The following is a 20,361-nucleotide window of genomic DNA, read 5'->3' as shown; positions in this document are numbered from 1 at the left end:
TGTTTAACTTAAGTACATGAGGATTTATACTCTATATTCTTCAAGAATCAATGGGTATATAATTAATTTAAAGTCCCAAAATGTATGTAGCAATCGCATATTTCGGCTTTAAGGGTTAGTAAAATGATTGTAAGAATCATTAAGTTCCTTATTGTAGGTATCGACCAACGCGCAAATGATCCACAGAGCAGACCTCTCAGAAACAATGTTGCACGTCAAGGTCTTGAATTTATCACATATTTCGCCCGTAGATGGCGCTTCTCTCACAACACAAAGCGCCCCAAAGTTCTTTCACTCCTTTGGGGGAGAGTTCCATGCGACGTCATGTGTGAAGAAAGCTGACGTTTTTAACTAGGATACTTCGGGCAAACAGTTAAGGAAGGAATAGCGACTCTCGACGGTCTCCCTCTGAATGCACTGGATGAAATTCGCCGTTATTTTTTCAGAACAACTAGCTACTATAAACAGGAGTTTCGTTTATTGCACACCGTAGTTTTTATCCCATTGAGTGCTACTTACTACTTCAATTTTTCCCCAGACGAATTCAATCTCCCAAGATAATTGAAATACCTGTAGTGCATATCGGATGAGACTTTCCTAGGTCAAGTTTCATAAAACTGAATGAGCACTTTGTGGAGCCATGGCATGGATAAAGAGGGGTGTTTTGATCAAGCTCTTCAAAAGCTTCCTTTTTGCGGTTGTGTTGGCTCCAAGTTTGAGATCCGCAGGTAAGTGCTCCTTGGAATTCGCAGTTATTTATAACTTCGTGTTATACGCTACTCTGGCACGTTTTATGTCAGTGAGTAATCTCAATTACTTTAATTTGCGTAGTTAAAAAAAAACTTAAATGCCATTAGTTTCTGAAGTTTGAGCAATAGTTTACAGTAGGATAGCACAGTTTCACATACATAAATACGTTATTCTTATTCTGTGTTGCATCGCAGGGATAGGTTTATTGGAATACTTCAGTGGTTTATTTTTCCTATGATTCCTGTTAGACCTTCTTTTTCCTATGATTCCTGTCAGACCTTCTTTTTCCTATGATTCCTGTCAGACCTTTTCCAGGTCTTTTTTTTTGTCTGTGGGACGTTTGGATTTGGTTCAACAAGCACGTCCATTGTTGTTGGGGCGGGATACATTCAGGTTGTGATCAGACCTCGGTCATTTTAAATCACCCCCTAGACGTTCCTAGTGGAACAGGAGAGTGTGTTTTCCTCGTCCTAATTAGGCCCGTTTATTCAAGGAATAGAATAGAGTGGTGCACTGTATTGGACAAGTTCAAAATGTACACATCTTTGTCCTGTTTTTGATGTGTGTGTGTGATCTGAAATGTGGTTGATCTACAGACCGAACTGTAGATGTGTCCATCGTATGATATTCAGTATCAATCTCCTATAAAACCAAGGATTACTAGGCAGAGGCCATGGTTGGTGAAGGTGTTAATCAGTTGCCTGTTTGAAAGTGATCTCTTGTCTTTGTCAGTCTTGCTAATTAATTTAGACCCCGGTGGGGGGGTGACAGATGTTGGGATTTCCTGTTTTCAGCTTGGGTCCCCAGGTCCTGCCATTTGGTATCAGGTCAAAGGGGGGTAGGACAGAGATTTAGGATCATGTAGGCCTACCTTGTGTCTCCAGGTCCCCTCAAAGGACCTCCCAATAACATATACGATAACGTAATTGACGACCTTAGTAGAATTACAGTGGTTCATGATTGGGGGGGAAAGACTATAGGCCTATATGATTGAAAGGAAAAAATGATATAAGTTTATGGAACTGCTATGGAATTGCTTTCAATTGCAGAGGATTTTTTATTTTATTTTACGACAAAATCAAGCTAAAGGATTAGCTCTTTTCACCTGGTGGTGGTTAGTTCGTTTTTACACATTCTGTCATTTATAGGCTACTGGTCACGCAGGCTTCTTTTTTTACTGGCTGGCGCAACAGTCTCTCATCCAGGGGTTTGGGTATAAATAGAATAAAAGTGCCTGTTGATGGGGCCAGGCACAGCTTGGCCTGGCCTGGGTAGGTATGTGAAGGGGGTGAGAGGGGGCAGGGGGTATCCACAGAAGGCTCACCTCTTCTGCTCCTTACTCACGTCCCATCAAAAGGTGTTGGGGGATATTCAAACTGGCCCATTGACATGCTAATAGTTTCACTTGCTAATAACCGGCCCTTGAACTTACAGTCTTTACCATCGAACAAAGGAGCATTTCTCCTCTAAAGAGTAGTTGATTTCTAGAATGTGAATGCGTTGAGGCTGTCTTTTAGTCTTGAGTTGATGTCTGTCCTCTTTAACTGGAATGATTATGCACACATTGTCTTTTAAATGTACCTTTTGTATGACTTTTCTTGAGAAAACATTGTTTACATTAAAGGCTATATGGGTTTTTATTTGATTTATTTAACCTTTATTTAACTAGGCAAGTCAGTTAAGAACAAATTCATATTTACAATGACGGCCTACACCAGCCAAACATTTGCAAAGCTGGGCCAATTGTGCGCCTTCCTATGGGACTCCCAATCACGGCCGGTTGTGATACAGCCTGGATTCGAACCAGGGTGTCGAGTGACGCCTCTAGCACTGAGCTGCAGTGCCTTATACCGCTGCTCCACTCATTGTATGGGTGTCCTCCTTGTATGTTCAAGCCTTGGCAATATCCAGGTATGCCAACGTGGTGATAACTGGTCCTATTTATTGACTTCTAAAACAACTTTGTGTTCATACATCTGATTTTTTTTCTTCATCACAAGCAAAACCATAACATACATTTTCCAGTGTTTCTCCCTGCAGTGCCCAACCCTAATGCAGTTTAAAACTTGCAATAGTAACAGCAGGTCAAAATGATTGATGTCTGGCCCCTTTTTCAGTGTAGAGTAAACAGACCATGCTTGGCGTTGCAACGAGGTGCCCTCTAATTTAGTGATTTGAATTAGATTAAGAGCATAATAAACACATCTCTCATGGTAGTGGATCACTTATATGTGTTTGTAATACTAACCAATAGCTTTGCTACAATCACAACACACAACCAGTGATGCTATGAACAGAACTGCCTCACATGGTGCAATTTTATTGAGGGGACTGGCAGAAGAAGAGTTACAAACAGGGCAGGTTTCTCTTTTTGCTTTAAATTTTTTTATTTACTGCCTCCACTACCAACTCTCCCCAACCCTCTCCCTTTCCTCCTCCACTACCAACTCTCCCCAACCTTCTTCCTTTCCTCCTCCACTACCAACTCTCCCCAACGCTCTCCCTTTCCTCCTCCGCTACCAACTCTCCCCAACGCTCTCCCTTTCCTCCTCCGCTACCAACTCTCCCCAACCCTCTCCCTTTCCTCCTCCGCTACCAACTCTCCCCAACCCTCTCCCTTTCCTCCTCCACTACCAACTCTCCCCAACCTTCTCCCTTTCCTCCTCCGCTACCAACTCTCCCCAACCCTCTCCCTTTCCTCCTCCCCTTTCTCCTCCGCTACCAACTCTCCCCAACCCTCTCCCTTTCCTCCTCCGCTACCAACTCTCCCCAACCTTCTCCCTTTCCTCCTCCGCTACCAACTCTCCCCAACCTTCTCCCTTTCCTCCTCCGCTACCAACTCTCCCCAACCTTCTTCCTTTCCTCCTCCACTACCAACTCTCCCCAACGCTCTCCCTTTCCTCCTCCGCTACCAACTCTCCCCAACGCTCTCCCTTTCCTCCTCCGCTACCAACTCTCCCCAACCCTCTTCCTTTCCTCCTCCACTACCAACTCTCCCCAACGCTCTCCCTTTCCTCCTCCGCTACCAACTCTCCCCAACGCTCTCCCTTTCCTCCTCCGCTACCAACTCTCCCCAACCCTCTCCCTTTCCTCCTCCGCTACCAACTCTCCCCAACCCTCTCCCTTTCCTCCTCCACTACCAACTCTCCCCAACCTTCTCCCTTTCCTCCTCCGCTACCAACTCTCCCCAACCCTCTCCCTTTCCTCCTCCGCTACCAACTCTCCCCAACCCTCTCCCTTTCCTCCTCCGCTACCAACTCTCCCCAACCCTCTCCCTTTCTTCCTCCGCTACCAACTCTCCCCAACCCTCTCCCTTTCTTCCTCCGCTACCAACTCTCCCCAACCCTCTCCTTTCCTCCTCCGCGATCAACTCTCCCAACACTCTCCCTTTCCTCCTCCGCTATCAACTCTCCCAACACTCTCCCTTTCCACCTTCGCTATCAACACTCCCCCAACCCTTTCCTCCTTCTCTATCAACACTCCCCCAACCCTTTCCCTCCTTCAACTATCAACCTCTCTTTCCTCTATCAACACTCCCCCAACCCTTTCCTCCTTCTCTATCAACACTCCCCCAACCCTTTCCTCCTTCTCTATCAACACTCCCCCAACCCTTTCCTCCTTCTCTATCAACACTCCCCCAACCCTTTCCTCCTTCGCTATCAACACTCCCCCAACCCTTTCCTCCTTCGCTATCAACACTCCCCCAACCCTTTCCTCCTTCGCTATCAACACTCCCCCTAACCCTTTCCTCCTCCGCTATCAACACTCCCCCTAACCCTTTCCTCCTCCGCTATCAACACTCCCCCAACCCTTTCCTCCTTCGCTATCAACACTCCCCCTAACCCTTTCCTCCTTCGCTATCAACACTCCCCTAACCCTTTCCTCCTTCGCTATCAACACTCCCCCAACCCTTTCCTCCTTCGCTATCAACACTCCCCCAACCCTTTCCTCCTTCGCTATCAACACTCCCCCTAACCCTTTCCTCCTCCGCTATCAACACTCCCCCAACCCTTTCCTCCTTCGCTATCAACACTCCCCCCAACCCTTTTCTCCTTCTCTATCAACACTCCCCCCAACCCTTTCCTCCTTCGCTATCAACACTCCAACCCCCACAACCCTCTCCCTTTCCTCTCCCGCAGCTGAGCTGTGAAGTAAGGCGAGAGGTAGTGGGACTGGACATGGTAGAGAAGTTAGCCAGAGTTCAGCCAGCTAATCTAGTGTTAACTCAGGCCGCGGACGGAAATCTTCAAAGCTGCTCCCTGCTCCGGGTTCCCCCGCATCTCAACAACAGTTTTGATCCCCACTCTTCATTTTTCATCATATTTGAGCCATGCCAATAACAGAGCTTGCAAATGCAATTTTGGCAAGCTTACATCTGTTTGTCCTCTATGCATTACAATTTGGCATAGTTAGACAAACCTTTGTAGGCTTGGCAGCTTTCCTGATTGGCACAGTCTAGATTTGGATATTTATATAAATGTTCATCTCACTCACGAACTCAACACATGAAGGGGGTTCATATCAATGTGCCCTCATGCCTATAAGGAGTAGTTCGTTGCCAGTGTGAAGAGAACAGTAATTGTCTCCTTTGTTCTGTAATTACCAGCTGGTGACAACTGAGAGAACAGAAACTGACATGGTAGTTGACGTGTTGATGTACACAGCACTCCCCTCTAGCTGAACAGGAGCTAGGAGGAGAGGCTAAGGTATGGTGTGTCACTACGACCGAGCAGCTATCACACGAAACCCATGTAGATGTGCACCAACGATGACATGCAATGTCAGCATAGAGAACACATTGTCAGAATGAAGGCCTCATTGTGCGTTCTCAGGTTGTAGTCGGTGGTTCCCTATATGCTCATCCCGCAATCCTCTCCCTTTCCTCCTCCGCTGTCAACTCTCCCCCAATCCTCTCCCTTTCCTCCTCCGCTGTCAACTCTCCCCCCCTCTACCATTCATCCTCCACTCCCTTTCCTCCCTCCTCCTCCGCTGTCAACTCTCCCCCAACCTCTCTACCATTCATCCTCCTCCTCCACTCCCGCTGTCAACTCTCCCCCAACCCTCTACCTTTCCTCCTCCATTCTCCCCCAATCCTCTCCTCCTCCTCCGCTGTCAACTCTCCCCCAACCCTCTCCCATTCATCCTCCTCCTCCGCTGTCAACTCTCCCCCTCCTCCTCTATCAACCCCCCAACCCTCTACCATTCCTCCTCCAACTCTCCCCCAACCCTCCCATTCATCCTCCTCCTCCGCTGTCAACTCTCCCCCAACCCTCTACCATTCCTCCTCCACTCCTCCGCTGTCAACTCTCCCCCAACCCTCTACCTTTCCTCCTCCGCTGTCAACTCTCCCCCAACCCTCTACCTTCCGTCCTCCTCTGTCAACTCTCCCCCAACCCTCTACCTTTCCTCCTCCGCTGTCAACTCTCCCCCAACCCTCTACCTTCCCTCCTCCTCTGTCAACTCTCCCCCAACCCTCTACCTTTCCTCCTCCGCTGTCAACTCTCCCCCAACCCTCTACATTTCCTCCTCCGCTGTCAACTCTCCTCAACCCTCTCCCTTTCCTCCTCCGCTGTCAACTCTCCCCCAACCCTCTACCTTCCCTCCTCCTCTGTCAACTCTCCCCCAACCCTCTACCTTTCCTCCTCCGCTGTCAACTCTCCCCCAACCCTCTACCTTCCCTCCTCCGCTGTCAACTCAACCCTCTCCCAGTGGTTCCCTATATGCTTATCCCAAAGAATAAAAATCCAAACACAGAAACCTCAATGCTGATCATGCACGGAGCTTTAACTGACCATGGCCCCTATTCTTAAAGAGTCTTAGAGTATGAGTGCTTATTTAGGATCAGTTTTGCCTTTTTATATCATAATGAATAACATTAACATGGACCGGGAGACCTGATCCTAGATCAGCACTCCTAGTCTGAGACTCTTTATGAATATGGGCCCAGACGAAGCATCCCAGGTGGATTAATTACCCCGAGAAAGCCATGCTGGGTTGTCGAAACGCGACTTTTCTTAGGCATACCTGTAGTTGTGGGAGAAGAGCTCCATTTGTAATCAAGGTGGGCCTTGGCTGGAAATGAGATCTCAGCATCACGTCATTAGATAATCTGACACATGTGGGGATTGCTGAAAGATGCCAGGATGGAGGAAGAAGAGCGACATGGAAAACAAGAGGGCTGATCTGCCTCCTGCAAGAGCAGGTGGAGCTTTATGTCATGCTATTAGAAGGCACATCTATAGGGTCCCAACCAGCCTTTCTTGCTAGGCTTCTAGTCATGCTAGTGACTAGGAAAATATAGGATGTCTAACCCCGTCTATTGTCCAACCCCTGAACACAGTTATGTGTTGTCCATGATATTTTAATTTGAATCAGTTTGATATCAAATGGATTTAAAGGCATACTAGTCTAGTAGGTCCAGGATGACACCAGTATCGGGATACCGTTTAGTATCGTGGCAAAGAACAAAATACAAAGTGGATTGAACTTCTTTTGGAAAATAGCCCCGATGTTGGAAACAAACATCATTCTGTTCTCATCCAGAGTCACATTTATGTAATTTCCAAGCTATAGCGCATATTTTATACATACAGCAGGTTTTTAAAGGATCAAAGAGTTTAGTTTGATTTGTGTTTTTATTTTACAGTGGGAAAATATTGCGATACTGGTATTGTCACATCCCCACTAGTCTGTCATATTTTAGTAAAGTTTTCCCCTGGTGTAACTGACATGTTTTCTAATCAGACAAAATATTCCATGTCCTCCGTGTAATTCCTGCATTCTAATCAATAAACAAAAATAGAACTCTCGCTCTCTAAAATATGTATTTATTTGTGTCAGTCATTTGTCTTCTCACACCTAAAATTTTACACAAGGTGCTCATTTTACTTGGTGTGATTGACACCCTTCTGCGCCAAGCTTGTTCTTGACATTTTGAGAGTTTTCCAAGACATTCTGTTGGATGACTAACGTCCGCGGAATTTGTGCTGACTGAAACTTATGATTTTCTTCTGGCAGTTGGAGGGCCCTAATTCATCCACGCACCACATTAAAGCCACATAGTAACATTTTCTTTGGGCCACCCAAAGCACAGCCCCGGAATAGTCGCTCAGAGCTGCGGTCACGGAGTAGAGAGGAAGCGTAAGGCTTGACACAAACCAACAGCAGTCCTATTGTATCATTCATTCCCCCCATTATTTCATAGAATAACATGAACAAACTGAAACGTGTAACAAGACCATTACATGTTGTTGTTCTCCGTTTGGTTGTAGTTCTTTGAACATGGATCTCTTGGTCTCCATTTTGTTTGGAACCTTCAGACTTACACTCCGATATAAGCTGAATGGTTTTCTAAATTAGGTTAGGGCATCGGTAAACCAGAGAAGTAAAATAGTAGGCCATAAAAGAACACCAGAATCTGTGTACATTCACGTAATCTGGACAGCCCTATTTGGATAGTCCCCAACAGCTTCTCAGGTGTTCAACAAACTAAATGCATAGATTTATTGAAAGTCAACTGCTACTCCGCTGACATCCGTAACTGTTTATTGTCTTCGTCCGCCATAGCTGTAAACGTTGGCCTAGTTGTTGCGTGCTACAGATGGCTCTCAATACATGAAACAGACGGCATGTGTTTAGTTAGTTGAATAGTGAACACCAGGCCTCAATCATCTGTAAAGGAACATCTAAATTGTTACAGATTCTGTTGCACTGGTTTCGATGAGATGGTAATGTAAACCGTACTGTTCTAGGGTCAGTTTACTCTTCATATCTTAAAAGGAATTCAAATCTTAAAAGGAAAATCTGACCTCAGATCAGCTCTTAGGAGTAACTTGGTTCAAGATGGTTGAAAACCACACTAGGCGATCCAGTGATTTATAGTGAGGGAAAAGGTCAGAGTCTAACCAAACTCAAAGATGAACATGGACTTTTCAGTGAAAAGGAATATTAATGAGGTGACCTTCTGTTGGAAAATTGGATCTCTCCTCTGTCCCTGGTGCAACACTAATGTGAAGGTAATTCAAAATGTTTTGAGAGCGATTTATATATTCCCCCCCCCCATTCTCAATCTGGAATTTTGCATGAGGAATAGAAAGGTAGACACAGGCAAATTGAATGTTCTTAAATTGCTAAAAATCTGCTTTGCTGTACCAAGAACAGATCATATTTCATCAGTAGAAAACTATAAACCAAGGATGTGTCATTAATGCCGTTGCTTTAGCACCAACAGCTCTGCTTTGGTGCCTCTATGTATGTCTCTGCAGGGGTCTAGAACTCTTGGTTGTAATTTCAACATCGATGTGAGTATTTTTGTGGAATTTCTCTCCTACCGTTTTTAAGTGCTGTGTTTTTCTTGTATCTTTCAGTCAGATTTATGATGGCAAAAAAACAGCACTGAAACCTAAATCGCAACTAATTTATTATGACTACTTTAGTACATTATAGTCAGTGAAAATTACCTTGAGTTTCTCCTCCAAATGAAACTATACCTTCTTGGACCTAGCTTCTATTCAACAGAAAGCCAGGCTAGCCAATGATTGAAAAAGAGAGACTTTTGTCCGTGACCTGCAGTGCTCTTTATTTATTTGGCTGGAACATTCATTTGACGTCGTTGATTGGGCGAAATGATCTTGATTGCATGTAAAACAGAGCCGTGTCTATTTACCCATAATGTGAACACATTCAACTAATTGCCTTCGGTGCTACAGTGAAGGAGAACCACTCCTGCTGAGAAGGACCATAAGAAAACCAGCAGTACCTCCCCTTTAGTACAGCTCAGGGTGTTTTGTGGAGGAAATTGCTCATTCCATAGCTAGTATACTTTTAATGATGTTAGAAGTGACTGTATTTACTACAATACACTGCATTCAAGATGGCTAATCAGAACGTCTAGAAGATTGTCATAACCTCCTAGGTTTGGTTCTTTCTCCTCTGTCTCTCTGCCTCTGTCTCTGTCTGTTTTGATTGTAAAAGGGATCATAGGACTCTGTCAGATGATTGTTACAGGGAGTGAAAGATGGTCAAAGCCAGGGGTGTGTACAAAGAGGATGGGCGTAACTTTAAAATAAAGATAAGGACGGATGTCGGTAAGGAAAATGACTTCAAATGATATTTAACAAGGGAGGGAAATATTCTCCTAGATGAAATTAGAACATTTAGAAAATGTGCTGTTGGAATTGTCTGAAATGGTTTCTTTAGTCAGGAACAGGTAATCTTGGCATTCCTGAAACCATTATTTTGTTGATAATAAAATCTTATCTCAGATTTCATACAAATTAGCCATTGTAATGTATAGGATTCAATAACTGTAGTACCCAACATCCGATCTGGACCAAAAATTGTCACACGCCACCCATGGACCCACAACTATCCCACAACCATCCCACAACCACCCAAAAAAAACACGCCACAACCACCCAAAAAAACACTCCAATACCCCCCCCCCCAACCATGCCAATCACCCCCCCACAACAACCACACCAAACCCCCCCCACAACAACCACGCCAATCTTCCCCCAACAACCCAACAACCACGCCAATCTCCCCCCAACAACCACGCCAATCTCCCCCCCACGCCAACAACCACGCCAACCCCCCCAACCCGCCCCCCCAACAACCACGCCAACCCCCCCAACAACCACGCCAACCCCCCAACAACCACGCCAATCCCCCCAACAACCACGCCAATAACCCCCCCCCCCCAACAACCAACAACAACACGCCAATACCCCCCCCAACAACCACGCCAATCCCCCCCCAACAACCACGCCAATCCCCCCCAACAAATCCAACAACCAATCTCCCCCTCCCAGCAACCACGCCAATCTCCCCTCCCAACAACCACGCCAATCTCCCCCTCCCAGCAACCACGCCAATCTCCCCCTCCCAGCAACCACGCCAATCTCCCCTCCCAGCAACCACGCCAATCTCCCCTCCCAGCAACCACGCCAATCTCCCCCTCCCAGCAACCACGCCAATCTCCCCTCCCAGCAACCACGCCAATCTCCCCCTCCCAGCAACCACGCCAATCTCCCCCTCCCAGCAACCACGCCAATCTCCCCAGCAACCACGCCAATCTCCCCTCCCAGCAACCACGCCAATCTCCCCTCCCAACAACCACGCCAATCTCCCCCTCCCAACAACCACGCCAATCTCCCCTCCCAACAACCACGCCAATCTCCCCTCCCAGCAACCACGCCAATCTCCCCCTCCCAGCAACCACGCCAATCTCCCCTCCCAACAACCACGCCAATCTCCCCTCCCAACAACCACGCCAATCTCCCCCTCCCAGCAACCACGCCAATCTCCCCAGCAACCACGCCAATCCCAGCAACCACGCCAATCTCCCCTCCCAGCAACCACGCCAATCTCCCCTCCCAGCAACCACGCCAATCTCCCCCTCCCAGCAACCACGCCAATCTCCCCTCCCAGCAACCACGCCAATCTCCCCTCCCAGCAACCACGCCAATCTCCCCTCCCAGCAACTACGCCAATCTCACCCTCCCAGCAACCACGCCAATCTCCCCCTCCCAGCAACCACGCCAATCTCCCACACCCCAGCAACCACGCCAATCCCCACACCCCAACAACCACGCCAACCCCACATTTTCTTTGCGACTTTAGGTAGAAAACCAATAGCTTTTGCTCATGATGAAAATACATTGTGTGGTCATCATCACCATAGAAACCAGTCCTCCATGAAAGGGATTCAGTTTGTAGTTCTCTTAGGCTTAATTTGTGTCCAGGAAACGGCCCCTTTGTGTGTGTGTGTGTGTGTGTGTGTGTGTGGTTTATTCCCTTCCAGTTACTGTTCGACCATTTCATGATGTACAAGCAAACTATTAGGCTACAACAGTTGTAATGGTTTCAATAGTATGGTCTTCAATGGTTAAAGTCCCAAACACACGTTGTTTTGTAATTGGGTTGCGTTGGGTTTAATGGTAAATGTCACTAATCACACTACATATAGAGCTGTTTCCTGACAACTTTATTGAAAAACAGAAGACTGCCATCAATTATTATTTCAACCTTTATTTAACCAGGCAAGTCAGTTAATTAAGAACAAATTCTTATTTTTAATGACTGCCTATGAACAGTGGGTTAACTGCCTGTTCAGGGGCAGAAAGACAGATTTGTACCATGTCAGCTTGGGGGTTTGAACTTGCAACCTTCCGGTTGCTAGTCCAACGCTCTAACCACTTGACTACCCTGCCGCCCCGAATAGAGTTGTCACAGCGTTTTAGTTCCTAGCCCATTTCTCCATCAGTTTTGGGCTTGTAGGAAAAGTCTTCATATGAGAATTGCATAGGGATAGCTGTCTCAGAGAGAGGCCACTGTTCAAGGGGAGTTGGGTTGAAGCTTTAGGTTTATAAGAGAAGGACAAACGGAATTGCTTTCATGGAGGACTGACTTGAATTGTGAGAATGATCACACAATTTATTTTCATCATGAGCATCATCATGATGAAATCATCATCATCATCATGATTTCCCTTTCCGAAGTTGCAGAGGAAATGTTGTGATCTATTTAATAAACACAAGAGACCAGAAAAACGGATAACGGTATAGTAGGAACAATGGCCAAAACCTAGTTACATCGTATTATCACACTACTTTATGGGAAACTAATTCAAGCAACTTCAACGACTAATTTCACAGAACAAGTGAAAAACAACCAGATTCACAGGGAATACATGACATATTATGGAGAAGCAATTCTCTAAGACACTGCTTCATACTACTGCTTCAAACAAAGAGAACTAATTCTGTATACTAGTTGTTGGGGTGAGATTGGCATGGGGATCCCTGGGTGGCTCTTGACAAAAACAATGGGGGGGGTTCCCCCCTCACCCTCATGTCTTACTCATTAGTAGGAGGAAGTTTGGTCCAAATCGTTTGCCGGGTACTATATGTATTGAATATGATCTGAATCCTATACATTTTAAATGGCCAATTTGGGTGCAATAAATTAGCTTAATTTCTCAGATAACATTATTTTGTTGACATATATATTTTTTCAGGAATGATAATCGGTCCTGTTTGTTTCTGTAGTAGTTACTATCTGAGATGGTGTGTGTCAAACCTCTTTCTGGTGCTTTTTGAGGTGGAACGACCCTGTAGTTCAGGGGTGTTGAACTCTTTCCATGGAGGGCCTAGTGTCTGCATGTTTTGGGGGTATTCCTTTCTATTAAGACCAAGACAACCAGATGAGGAGAGTTCCTTACTAATTAGTGACCTTAATTCGTCAATCAAGTACAAGGGAGGAACGAAAAACACGCAGCTACTTGGCCCTCCGTGGAATGACTTTTGACATGTGCTGTAGCTAGTTGGGTAATGAAGGTGTGGCTTCCATTATTGTCCATCACATACCTGACCAGCTGAATCCAAAGGGGTTTTACCATCCACCACCCCAGCACCAGGTGTTCCCAAGAGCCCAGTATTTCATCCACTGGTACTCCAGCTCTGTAATAAACATGAAAGCTGGGACAAGAGGAAGGACACTTAAAATGCAGGAATGTAATAAAAGAATGTGAGGTGATAACGGTGGCGTGAGAGATGGGGATGGTTTATTTGAGGTCTTCACTTGGCGTGAGGAATTTCCCTGACTCAACCAGCAGTGTTTGGTTCAGATTCCTGGTTGAGAAGTTTAGGAGATGTCGTCCCCCAACCCAACCCCCTCGTAGTTTTCAGTAATGTTTTTCTTTGAATTTAGACAGGCTGGCTCTCTGGGGTGTTGCATCAGAGATATTTTGAGAGTTAACACTGGGCAAGGAAGGAGTTTTGAGCTTGTAGTTAATTTTGGCCTTGTAACGATGGCAAGTAGACCCTCGTTGTCCTGTCCTAATGTTTTTTGACAGTGTTTGAAAAATGGATGCGCTCTCCTGTTGACTTTTTACTATTTATTTGACCACATTCCTGAATGCAGTGTGTTGAGTATTTCCCTGAACTGTGGTGTTGTGACCATCAGTGAGACAAAGGCAGAATGTGAACTTCATCAGGCCGATGACCTAAGTTAAGTTCAAGAGGTGAAGGAGCATTTTTATTACACATGTCTTTTGTTGTTTAGTGTTGATTTGATTTGCCACAGATACAAATGACTATTTTTATTTAGGACATTAGCTCAAATGTCATCGTTATTTTTGCATTCGTTTATTCTCCAAATGACATCACATAGAACTTAAAAATATAATTTGATAAAACACCTCAAAACCGTTTCTTCAGGCATTTGCTCTGACTCTGATTTCAGTGAACCCTGAATATTTTACAGTAAGTTTCTTAATATGTCCTAATCAGTTTTCATATGACACAGGTATTTTCACTTCTCATGTAATATGAATGAGTGTTACAGCTTATTTAGTTTTTCTAAATAATTTTCACATGTGCCTGCCTGGCAAATGTCTGTTTAGATTGCAAGCTGTTTGGGCCCGTAATAAACCATTAGGCCGTGTTCTCCGATCTGTTCCTAATCTACCTCGTAAACAGTCACAGGACGTTGTCTCATGTTAGATAGCACATACTTCCCCAACTGTGTAACCTTGTTTAAAGTCGACTGCTATTTTTTTGTGTGTGTGTGTTTCTGTATATTTCTCTCTCCAGCCCGGGGCTCTTGTCTTGGCTTCCTCCCCTAACTTAATTAAAACAAATGGGCCTCGTTCCAAACACGTTCCAAACACGTGTACTTCTCCACTGCCTCCTTTTGATCCTGACATTCTCTGCAGTGAAAGTCAATAAAGTGGAGTGACCAAAAAAATGCAAAAAAAATGATTGAACGGCACCAACATCCCAACCAGGAAGAACCTTCAACATTTGTCAACAATTGGCAGTGATGTTTCAAACCCTTGTGTAGCCTAAGCACTAGCATACACACAACCAGTGAAAAAGCATGATGGCTCGAATGTTTTCAACAACCCCAAATGAGAACATATCATTCTCTTTCCAAGTGGATCGACCCTGTCCAATTTTTTCCCAAGTGCTTTGTTTTCCTTTCACAGAGGAGTTAAAAACAGTCTCCCGCGAACGTGCGGAAATGACATGTGCGTAGTGGGGGGTTTAACAAGCCCCTTAGATAAAGTCTGTCCCTCCTCACACAGATGCTTTGTTAATCATAGCTTGGTGATGGAGGGCGCCTGGGAAGGAATGGGGGAGACATTTTCCCCGCTAGCCCAAATGCATTCACTTACAAAGCTTTGTGCTTAATGAAATATGCCCTTTTGCAATGAGAGCGTTATTCACTACCGGAAACATGTACTCGAGGTAATGTCTGCATACTCTAGCTGTCAGGATAAAGGAAACGAGACCGACGGAAAACAGTAGATGACACACTGCATGCCATGTTCACTAATATTGAGGGTTTTTGTCCAAATCCAATGTCCTTCATCGGTAACAGAACACCGGTGACAATACTCTGTTTAGCACTGCGCTAACTTTATCTCGGAGCCAGTAAAATGTAATTGCAACATGTCATGAGGAGATGGTTCCCCTTCACAGCTTTCATTCCTCACCTCGTTTATTATCTTTGTCTTTTTAGGCCTCCAAATGGCCAAGGCTTCAAAGGGCAGTGCCTCCATTTTACGAGACGGCCATTGTTGTTTTAACCCAGCCACTGGGATGAAGTTACCGTGCGTAAGTTACCTTGACGATGAGGGCGAGCTCTGTCGCTGGTGGGGGAGATAGCATCTGAATCGGTAATATGGGGGGAGAATTCCATTTGTACGTAGACAAGCGATACAATCTCGCTGCAAATGTAAAAACTACAGAGACACACAGCCAGTGTGTTAGCAACACTGTAAACGTGCTGCTCTATTCCCATTGAATGGATGTTTATCACAATGTGGAAGAGCTTTCTCCTAATGTCTGTTGTCTGAACTGAAGTGAAATAGAGCTACTAGCCAAGGTCAGCACAGTGAATGATTTAACTGGCTTGATTGATGATTTGATTTGGTTTTCCTTACTCAGAAATGATGTTGGGAAATGCAGGAAGGAGATGTAATTAAAACCCAGCATGGCTTCATACACCAGAACAGGAGCCAATTAGAAGAGCCCATACTGTATAACAAAGCCATGTTCAAGAAACCATCTTGGACTTTTATAATGCATTTTCTGCAACAACCAATAATGCCTGTTGATGCTTTTATGTTTGGTGCATATGCTTCTAATTACAGACCTCCACCATCACTCGTTCCTGACGTTATGAGCTGGGAGGAGGGGCCTGTGGGGTTCTGATGTCATGTTCACCAGCCATGGTGGAAAAAAACAATCTCCACAAATTCCTTCTAAATTCCCACAGTGAAATTTCAACTTTCAACCTGTGCTTACCAGTAAGTGGTTTGATGAATTGATCGTGGTTGGGTGTTTGTATTGCCCCTGCTGCCTAAAAGCGAAGTTTCCACTGGTGGTCTCCAATTTTAGATTACATTAGAAAACTTAGCAGCGTACAATTACCCAGAGTTCCTCTCTCCGCTCCCTAATTAATCAGAGACGGATGACAAGGATCATGTTTTCTGAGAGCTTGGTTGTCGTCCAATGGGGTTGCAGATGTGTGTGACGTCATTCAAAAATGACATGTTTTTCTGTCATTTCGATGTTTGGAGTGCGGCTCACTTTCCTCTTGTTCTGTTTAAGTTGCTCTTAGCCGGCAGGATCTGTGTATGGAAGTGTTTGTTTCAGTATTAACATCTTAGTAATAAAAACACAACGACTCCTCAGGGCGAGAAGCAGCGTCTCCACTGTTGATTTTACTTTCCTGACTTTGTTTTTTAAATTTGAATCACATCATCTGGTTGTTAAGAGGTTTCCAAAGGATTTAAAGCATCCAGTAGCAAGTCAGCCTGTGCAGGCTCGCCAGAAAACACTAACATCCGGATTTCAGGGATACGGTATTTTCAACCTAACAAGGGAACTCCACTCTGGTGTGTTTTTACACCTGCTGCATTAGATTAGTAGCAAGTAGACAGTAAAAGCATGTATGGGATGGCATTTTTGTCCTTGAAAGGCTCAGATTTACTTACCATTTTATAAAAAGTTATAAAGGAATTCAAACTTGCTCATAAATCATGCATCAATGATTTGTAGGGCTGTGACGGTCTTGGGAAGTTTAGATGACGGTAATTGGCCAGCCAAATGACCATGGTCACCGTAATAACTGTTCGCTCTGCTCCTGACTGCATGCGCTGCCATAGAAATAGAACGAATAGAACAGGGAGCCCCGTTCAAGTCAATGATGGCATAATGGGTGGACTGTCGGCCATTGCGAGTGTACCCATCGGAGCAAAGCAAGATGTAAAATATGTGCTGTGATTTGTTGATTCAACTCTACTGACATTGCAAAAAAAGACATTCTGTTGCATGAGCCAGTTAACATAATGTGAATAAACATTCTACATTCTAAAGCTCCACCGGCCAAACCCTCCCCTAACCCGGACGATGCTGGGCCAATTGTGCGCTGCCCTATGGGACTCCCGATCACAGCTGGTTGTGATACAGCCCAGGATCAAACCTGGGTCTGTTGTGACGCTTGTTGTGATGCAGTGCCTTAGACCGCTGCACCACTTGAGGCCCTACCACCGTGTTCTTATTTGTTGTATTAAATCCATTAAGTTTTATGCTAATTACCACAGGTTTGGTCTCTCGCTTGAATGGTTCAAAAGTTACTGTCGGCGTGCTAATATATGCAAATTTATGTTGTTATAGTTGATAATGATTTTTAAGAATTTGAATTTAGGATAGCATAAATGTTTTAATGTTGGTTTTGTAGCTTAATTGGCCAATGAGCATAACCATTTTGAATAGCTACCCCTGTATTCAAACCTATGCTAATTTGTGCTAATTTAAATGTTTTTTGTTCAAAAAGTATAAATGTTATCAACATTTGGAATGCAAGCAATCTAAGGGGTCAGTCTGAACATTTCAATGTTGGTTTGCAGTTGATAGCTTCATCGGCGAAAGAGGAGTTTAATTTGTTTTAAAAATGTTGAGTCTATGGACCTTTTTTAATTGCCACTGAAATGCATTGGGAGCTCATTTAAATATGGTTGTAGTTCAAAAATTATAAATGCTATTACAAATGCTATGGCTTTCAACCTTCGTCTCTCCTGAGCGCGTACGGGAGTTGTAGCGATGAGACAAGATAGTAGCTACTAAACCATTTGGATACCACGAAATTGGGGAGAAAAAGGGGTAAAATTCAAAACAAAAAAAGAATCATCATGACAGGCCTGATGGAAACAGAACATTTTCCAGTAAACTTTACAAATAGAAAAACAAAATACGCTAGACCAGGGATCTTTTTGTGTCTGTAATATGAATTATGCGAGAACCGTCAGTGGAAATGCTTTTATGCGTATAATAACCATCATATAGAAGTAAAGTTGGAGTCACGCGATGACATGTTGTGCGGTCCTCCCACTACGACTCGTCAGGAAACCATATTAGGCTACAGATCAAATAAATGATGATGAACTTCACAGGGAGGTGAAAGTCCAAGGTGATGAGCCTGATGCTCCTTTCCAATAAATATCCAGGGTCTAATTCTGGTGACATGATCTTCGATGCTTGGCTGCAGTTTGACAAAAATCTTTTATATTTTGGCCATAATAATTTCATCTTGTAGGCTATCCAGCATGCAGGTAGCCTACATTACAATATCTGCACACTGTTGGCTAGAATGCATGTGCCAATACCATAGTGGGCACACTCACTATATAATGCAATTGATTATTTGTGAGAACCATCAGTGTTAAAATGCGATGGAAACCCATTTAACTTGTATTTTTTTCTATCCCGTACATGTGAATTTAAACGCAAAAGTAATTTTTTGTGCCCTACGTCATCAGCCTTTTATCGGCAACAAGTACATTTGATGGAAACATCTCTGGTGGGAAGAAGTGCGTACTTTATGCAGATTTGATCATATTTGAAAATCTGTCACCAATTGGCTGGAACGATCGAGAAGAAAAAGAAACGCACACCTATTTAGGCGAGGTGCTGGCTAGCGGAGTAGAAAACTTGAAAATAAATAGATGATGGAAACCTAGCTAGATGATGGAAACCTAGCTAGATGATGGAAACCTAGCTAGATGATGGATACCTAGCTAATGATGGAAACCTAGCTAGATGATGGAAACCTAGCTAGATGAAGGAAACCCAGCTTAATGATGGAAACTTAGCTAATGATGGAAACCTAGCTAGATGATGGACACCTAGCTAGATGATGGAAACCTAGCTAGATGATGGAAACCTAGCTAGATGATGGAAACCTAGCTAGATGATGGAAACCTAGCTAGATGATGGAAACCTAGCTAGATGATGGAAACCTAGCTTAATGATGGAAACCTAGCTTAATGATGGAAACCTAGCTTAATGATGGAAACCTAGCTAATGATGGAAACCTAGCTTAATGATGGAAACCTAGCTAATGATGGAAACCTAGCTAATGATGGAAACCTAGCTAATGATGGAAACCTAGCTAGATGATGGAAACCGAGCTAGATGATGGAAACCGAGCTAGATGATGGAAACCTAGCTAATGATGGAAACCTAGCTAATGATGGAAACCTAGCTAATGATGGAAACCTAGCTAATGATGGAAACCTAGCTAATGATGGAAACCGAGCTAGATGATGGAAACCGAGCTAGATGATGGAAACCGAGCTAGATGATGGAAACCTAGCTAGATGATGGAAACCTAGCTAGACGATGGAAACCTAGCTAGACGATGGAAACCTAGCTAGACGATGGAAACCTAGCTAGACGATGGAAACCTAGCTAGACGATGGAAACCTAGCTTATGAAAGAAATCTAGTCATGCTTTGCCTTCAGCAAACACCCCTAATTATGGTTATCTCTTGGTAGGATAAACACATTTGTAGAATGAGAGTTCTCCTTTCTATGAACGACCACGCTTGTGAAAATAGAGCATAGCTATTACTAGTCCTATAACCCCGAGTCGCCCCTGAACCAGACAGCTCCTCATTCTGACATTCTAAACTATTTTATAGGACGTTGTATCATTATATCACACTTTTGTTTACAGATTAGATTAAGATCACAATGTCTTGTATTATTGTCCACAGAAGAAGAGGTGTAGCGATGAGAGGCTTGAACTATTAAGGAGGCAAAAGCAAGGGGACATAGTTATGCAGTACTACACGTCTGTATCCCAGCATTGAGGCTGGAGTTTAATGGACCAGTACACTTCTGTCCTCAGCCCAGGGCCCATAAGCCATGTGACCAGTCAACAGAGACACACAACAGATGACAGAACAATGGCATGTTTGCCCGGTTATTCAGACTCCTTGCTCCGGGCCAAACACTACACCACGTCCACGAACGTTAGTTTCTTCTCCTCAATGAGTCTGGATCTGAGTACCTCTCCGACCCTTCACCGAATACCAACACATTCGGGGCCGTCTGATTGGTCCAAAAAAACAATTAGTTGGGGCGGAGCCAGAACACACGTGGGTAAAGCAGTGATTAGAAAATTCATCATTGACTTTTGATTGGTTAGAGACGGTCCAATTGCTGATTTTACTTTGTTTTGTAAAACGTGCTCCTCGGCAACACAAATGACTTCAATGACGGTCTCAGACTAGTATGTAGCGAATGACAGAGCAAC

General features: G+C 44.4%; 1 protein-coding gene across 2 annotated transcripts in view; it reads left to right on the top strand.

Moving 5' to 3' along the window:
• The first annotated feature begins 315 nt into the window (after window positions 1-315).
• Window positions 316-20,361, top strand: part of ror2 (receptor tyrosine kinase-like orphan receptor 2) — a 129,827-nt gene continuing 109,781 nt past the window's right edge. For both annotated transcript variants that reach the window (XM_046290595.1, XM_046290594.1), the window contains exon 1: window positions 316-728. In XM_046290595.1, the coding sequence (XP_046146551.1) occupies window positions 641-728 (88 nt within the window). In that variant the 5' untranslated portion in view covers window positions 316-640. The remainder of the gene's footprint in view (window positions 729-20,361) is intronic.

The sequence above is a fragment of the Oncorhynchus gorbuscha genome, linkage group LG11 (assembly GCF_021184085.1).
Source record: "Oncorhynchus gorbuscha isolate QuinsamMale2020 ecotype Even-year linkage group LG11, OgorEven_v1.0, whole genome shotgun sequence".
NCBI classification, from domain to species: Eukaryota; Metazoa; Chordata; class Actinopteri; order Salmoniformes; family Salmonidae; genus Oncorhynchus; species Oncorhynchus gorbuscha.
The sequence above is the reverse complement of the archived record's forward strand: the minus strand, read 5'-3'. Positions and strand labels throughout refer to the sequence as shown.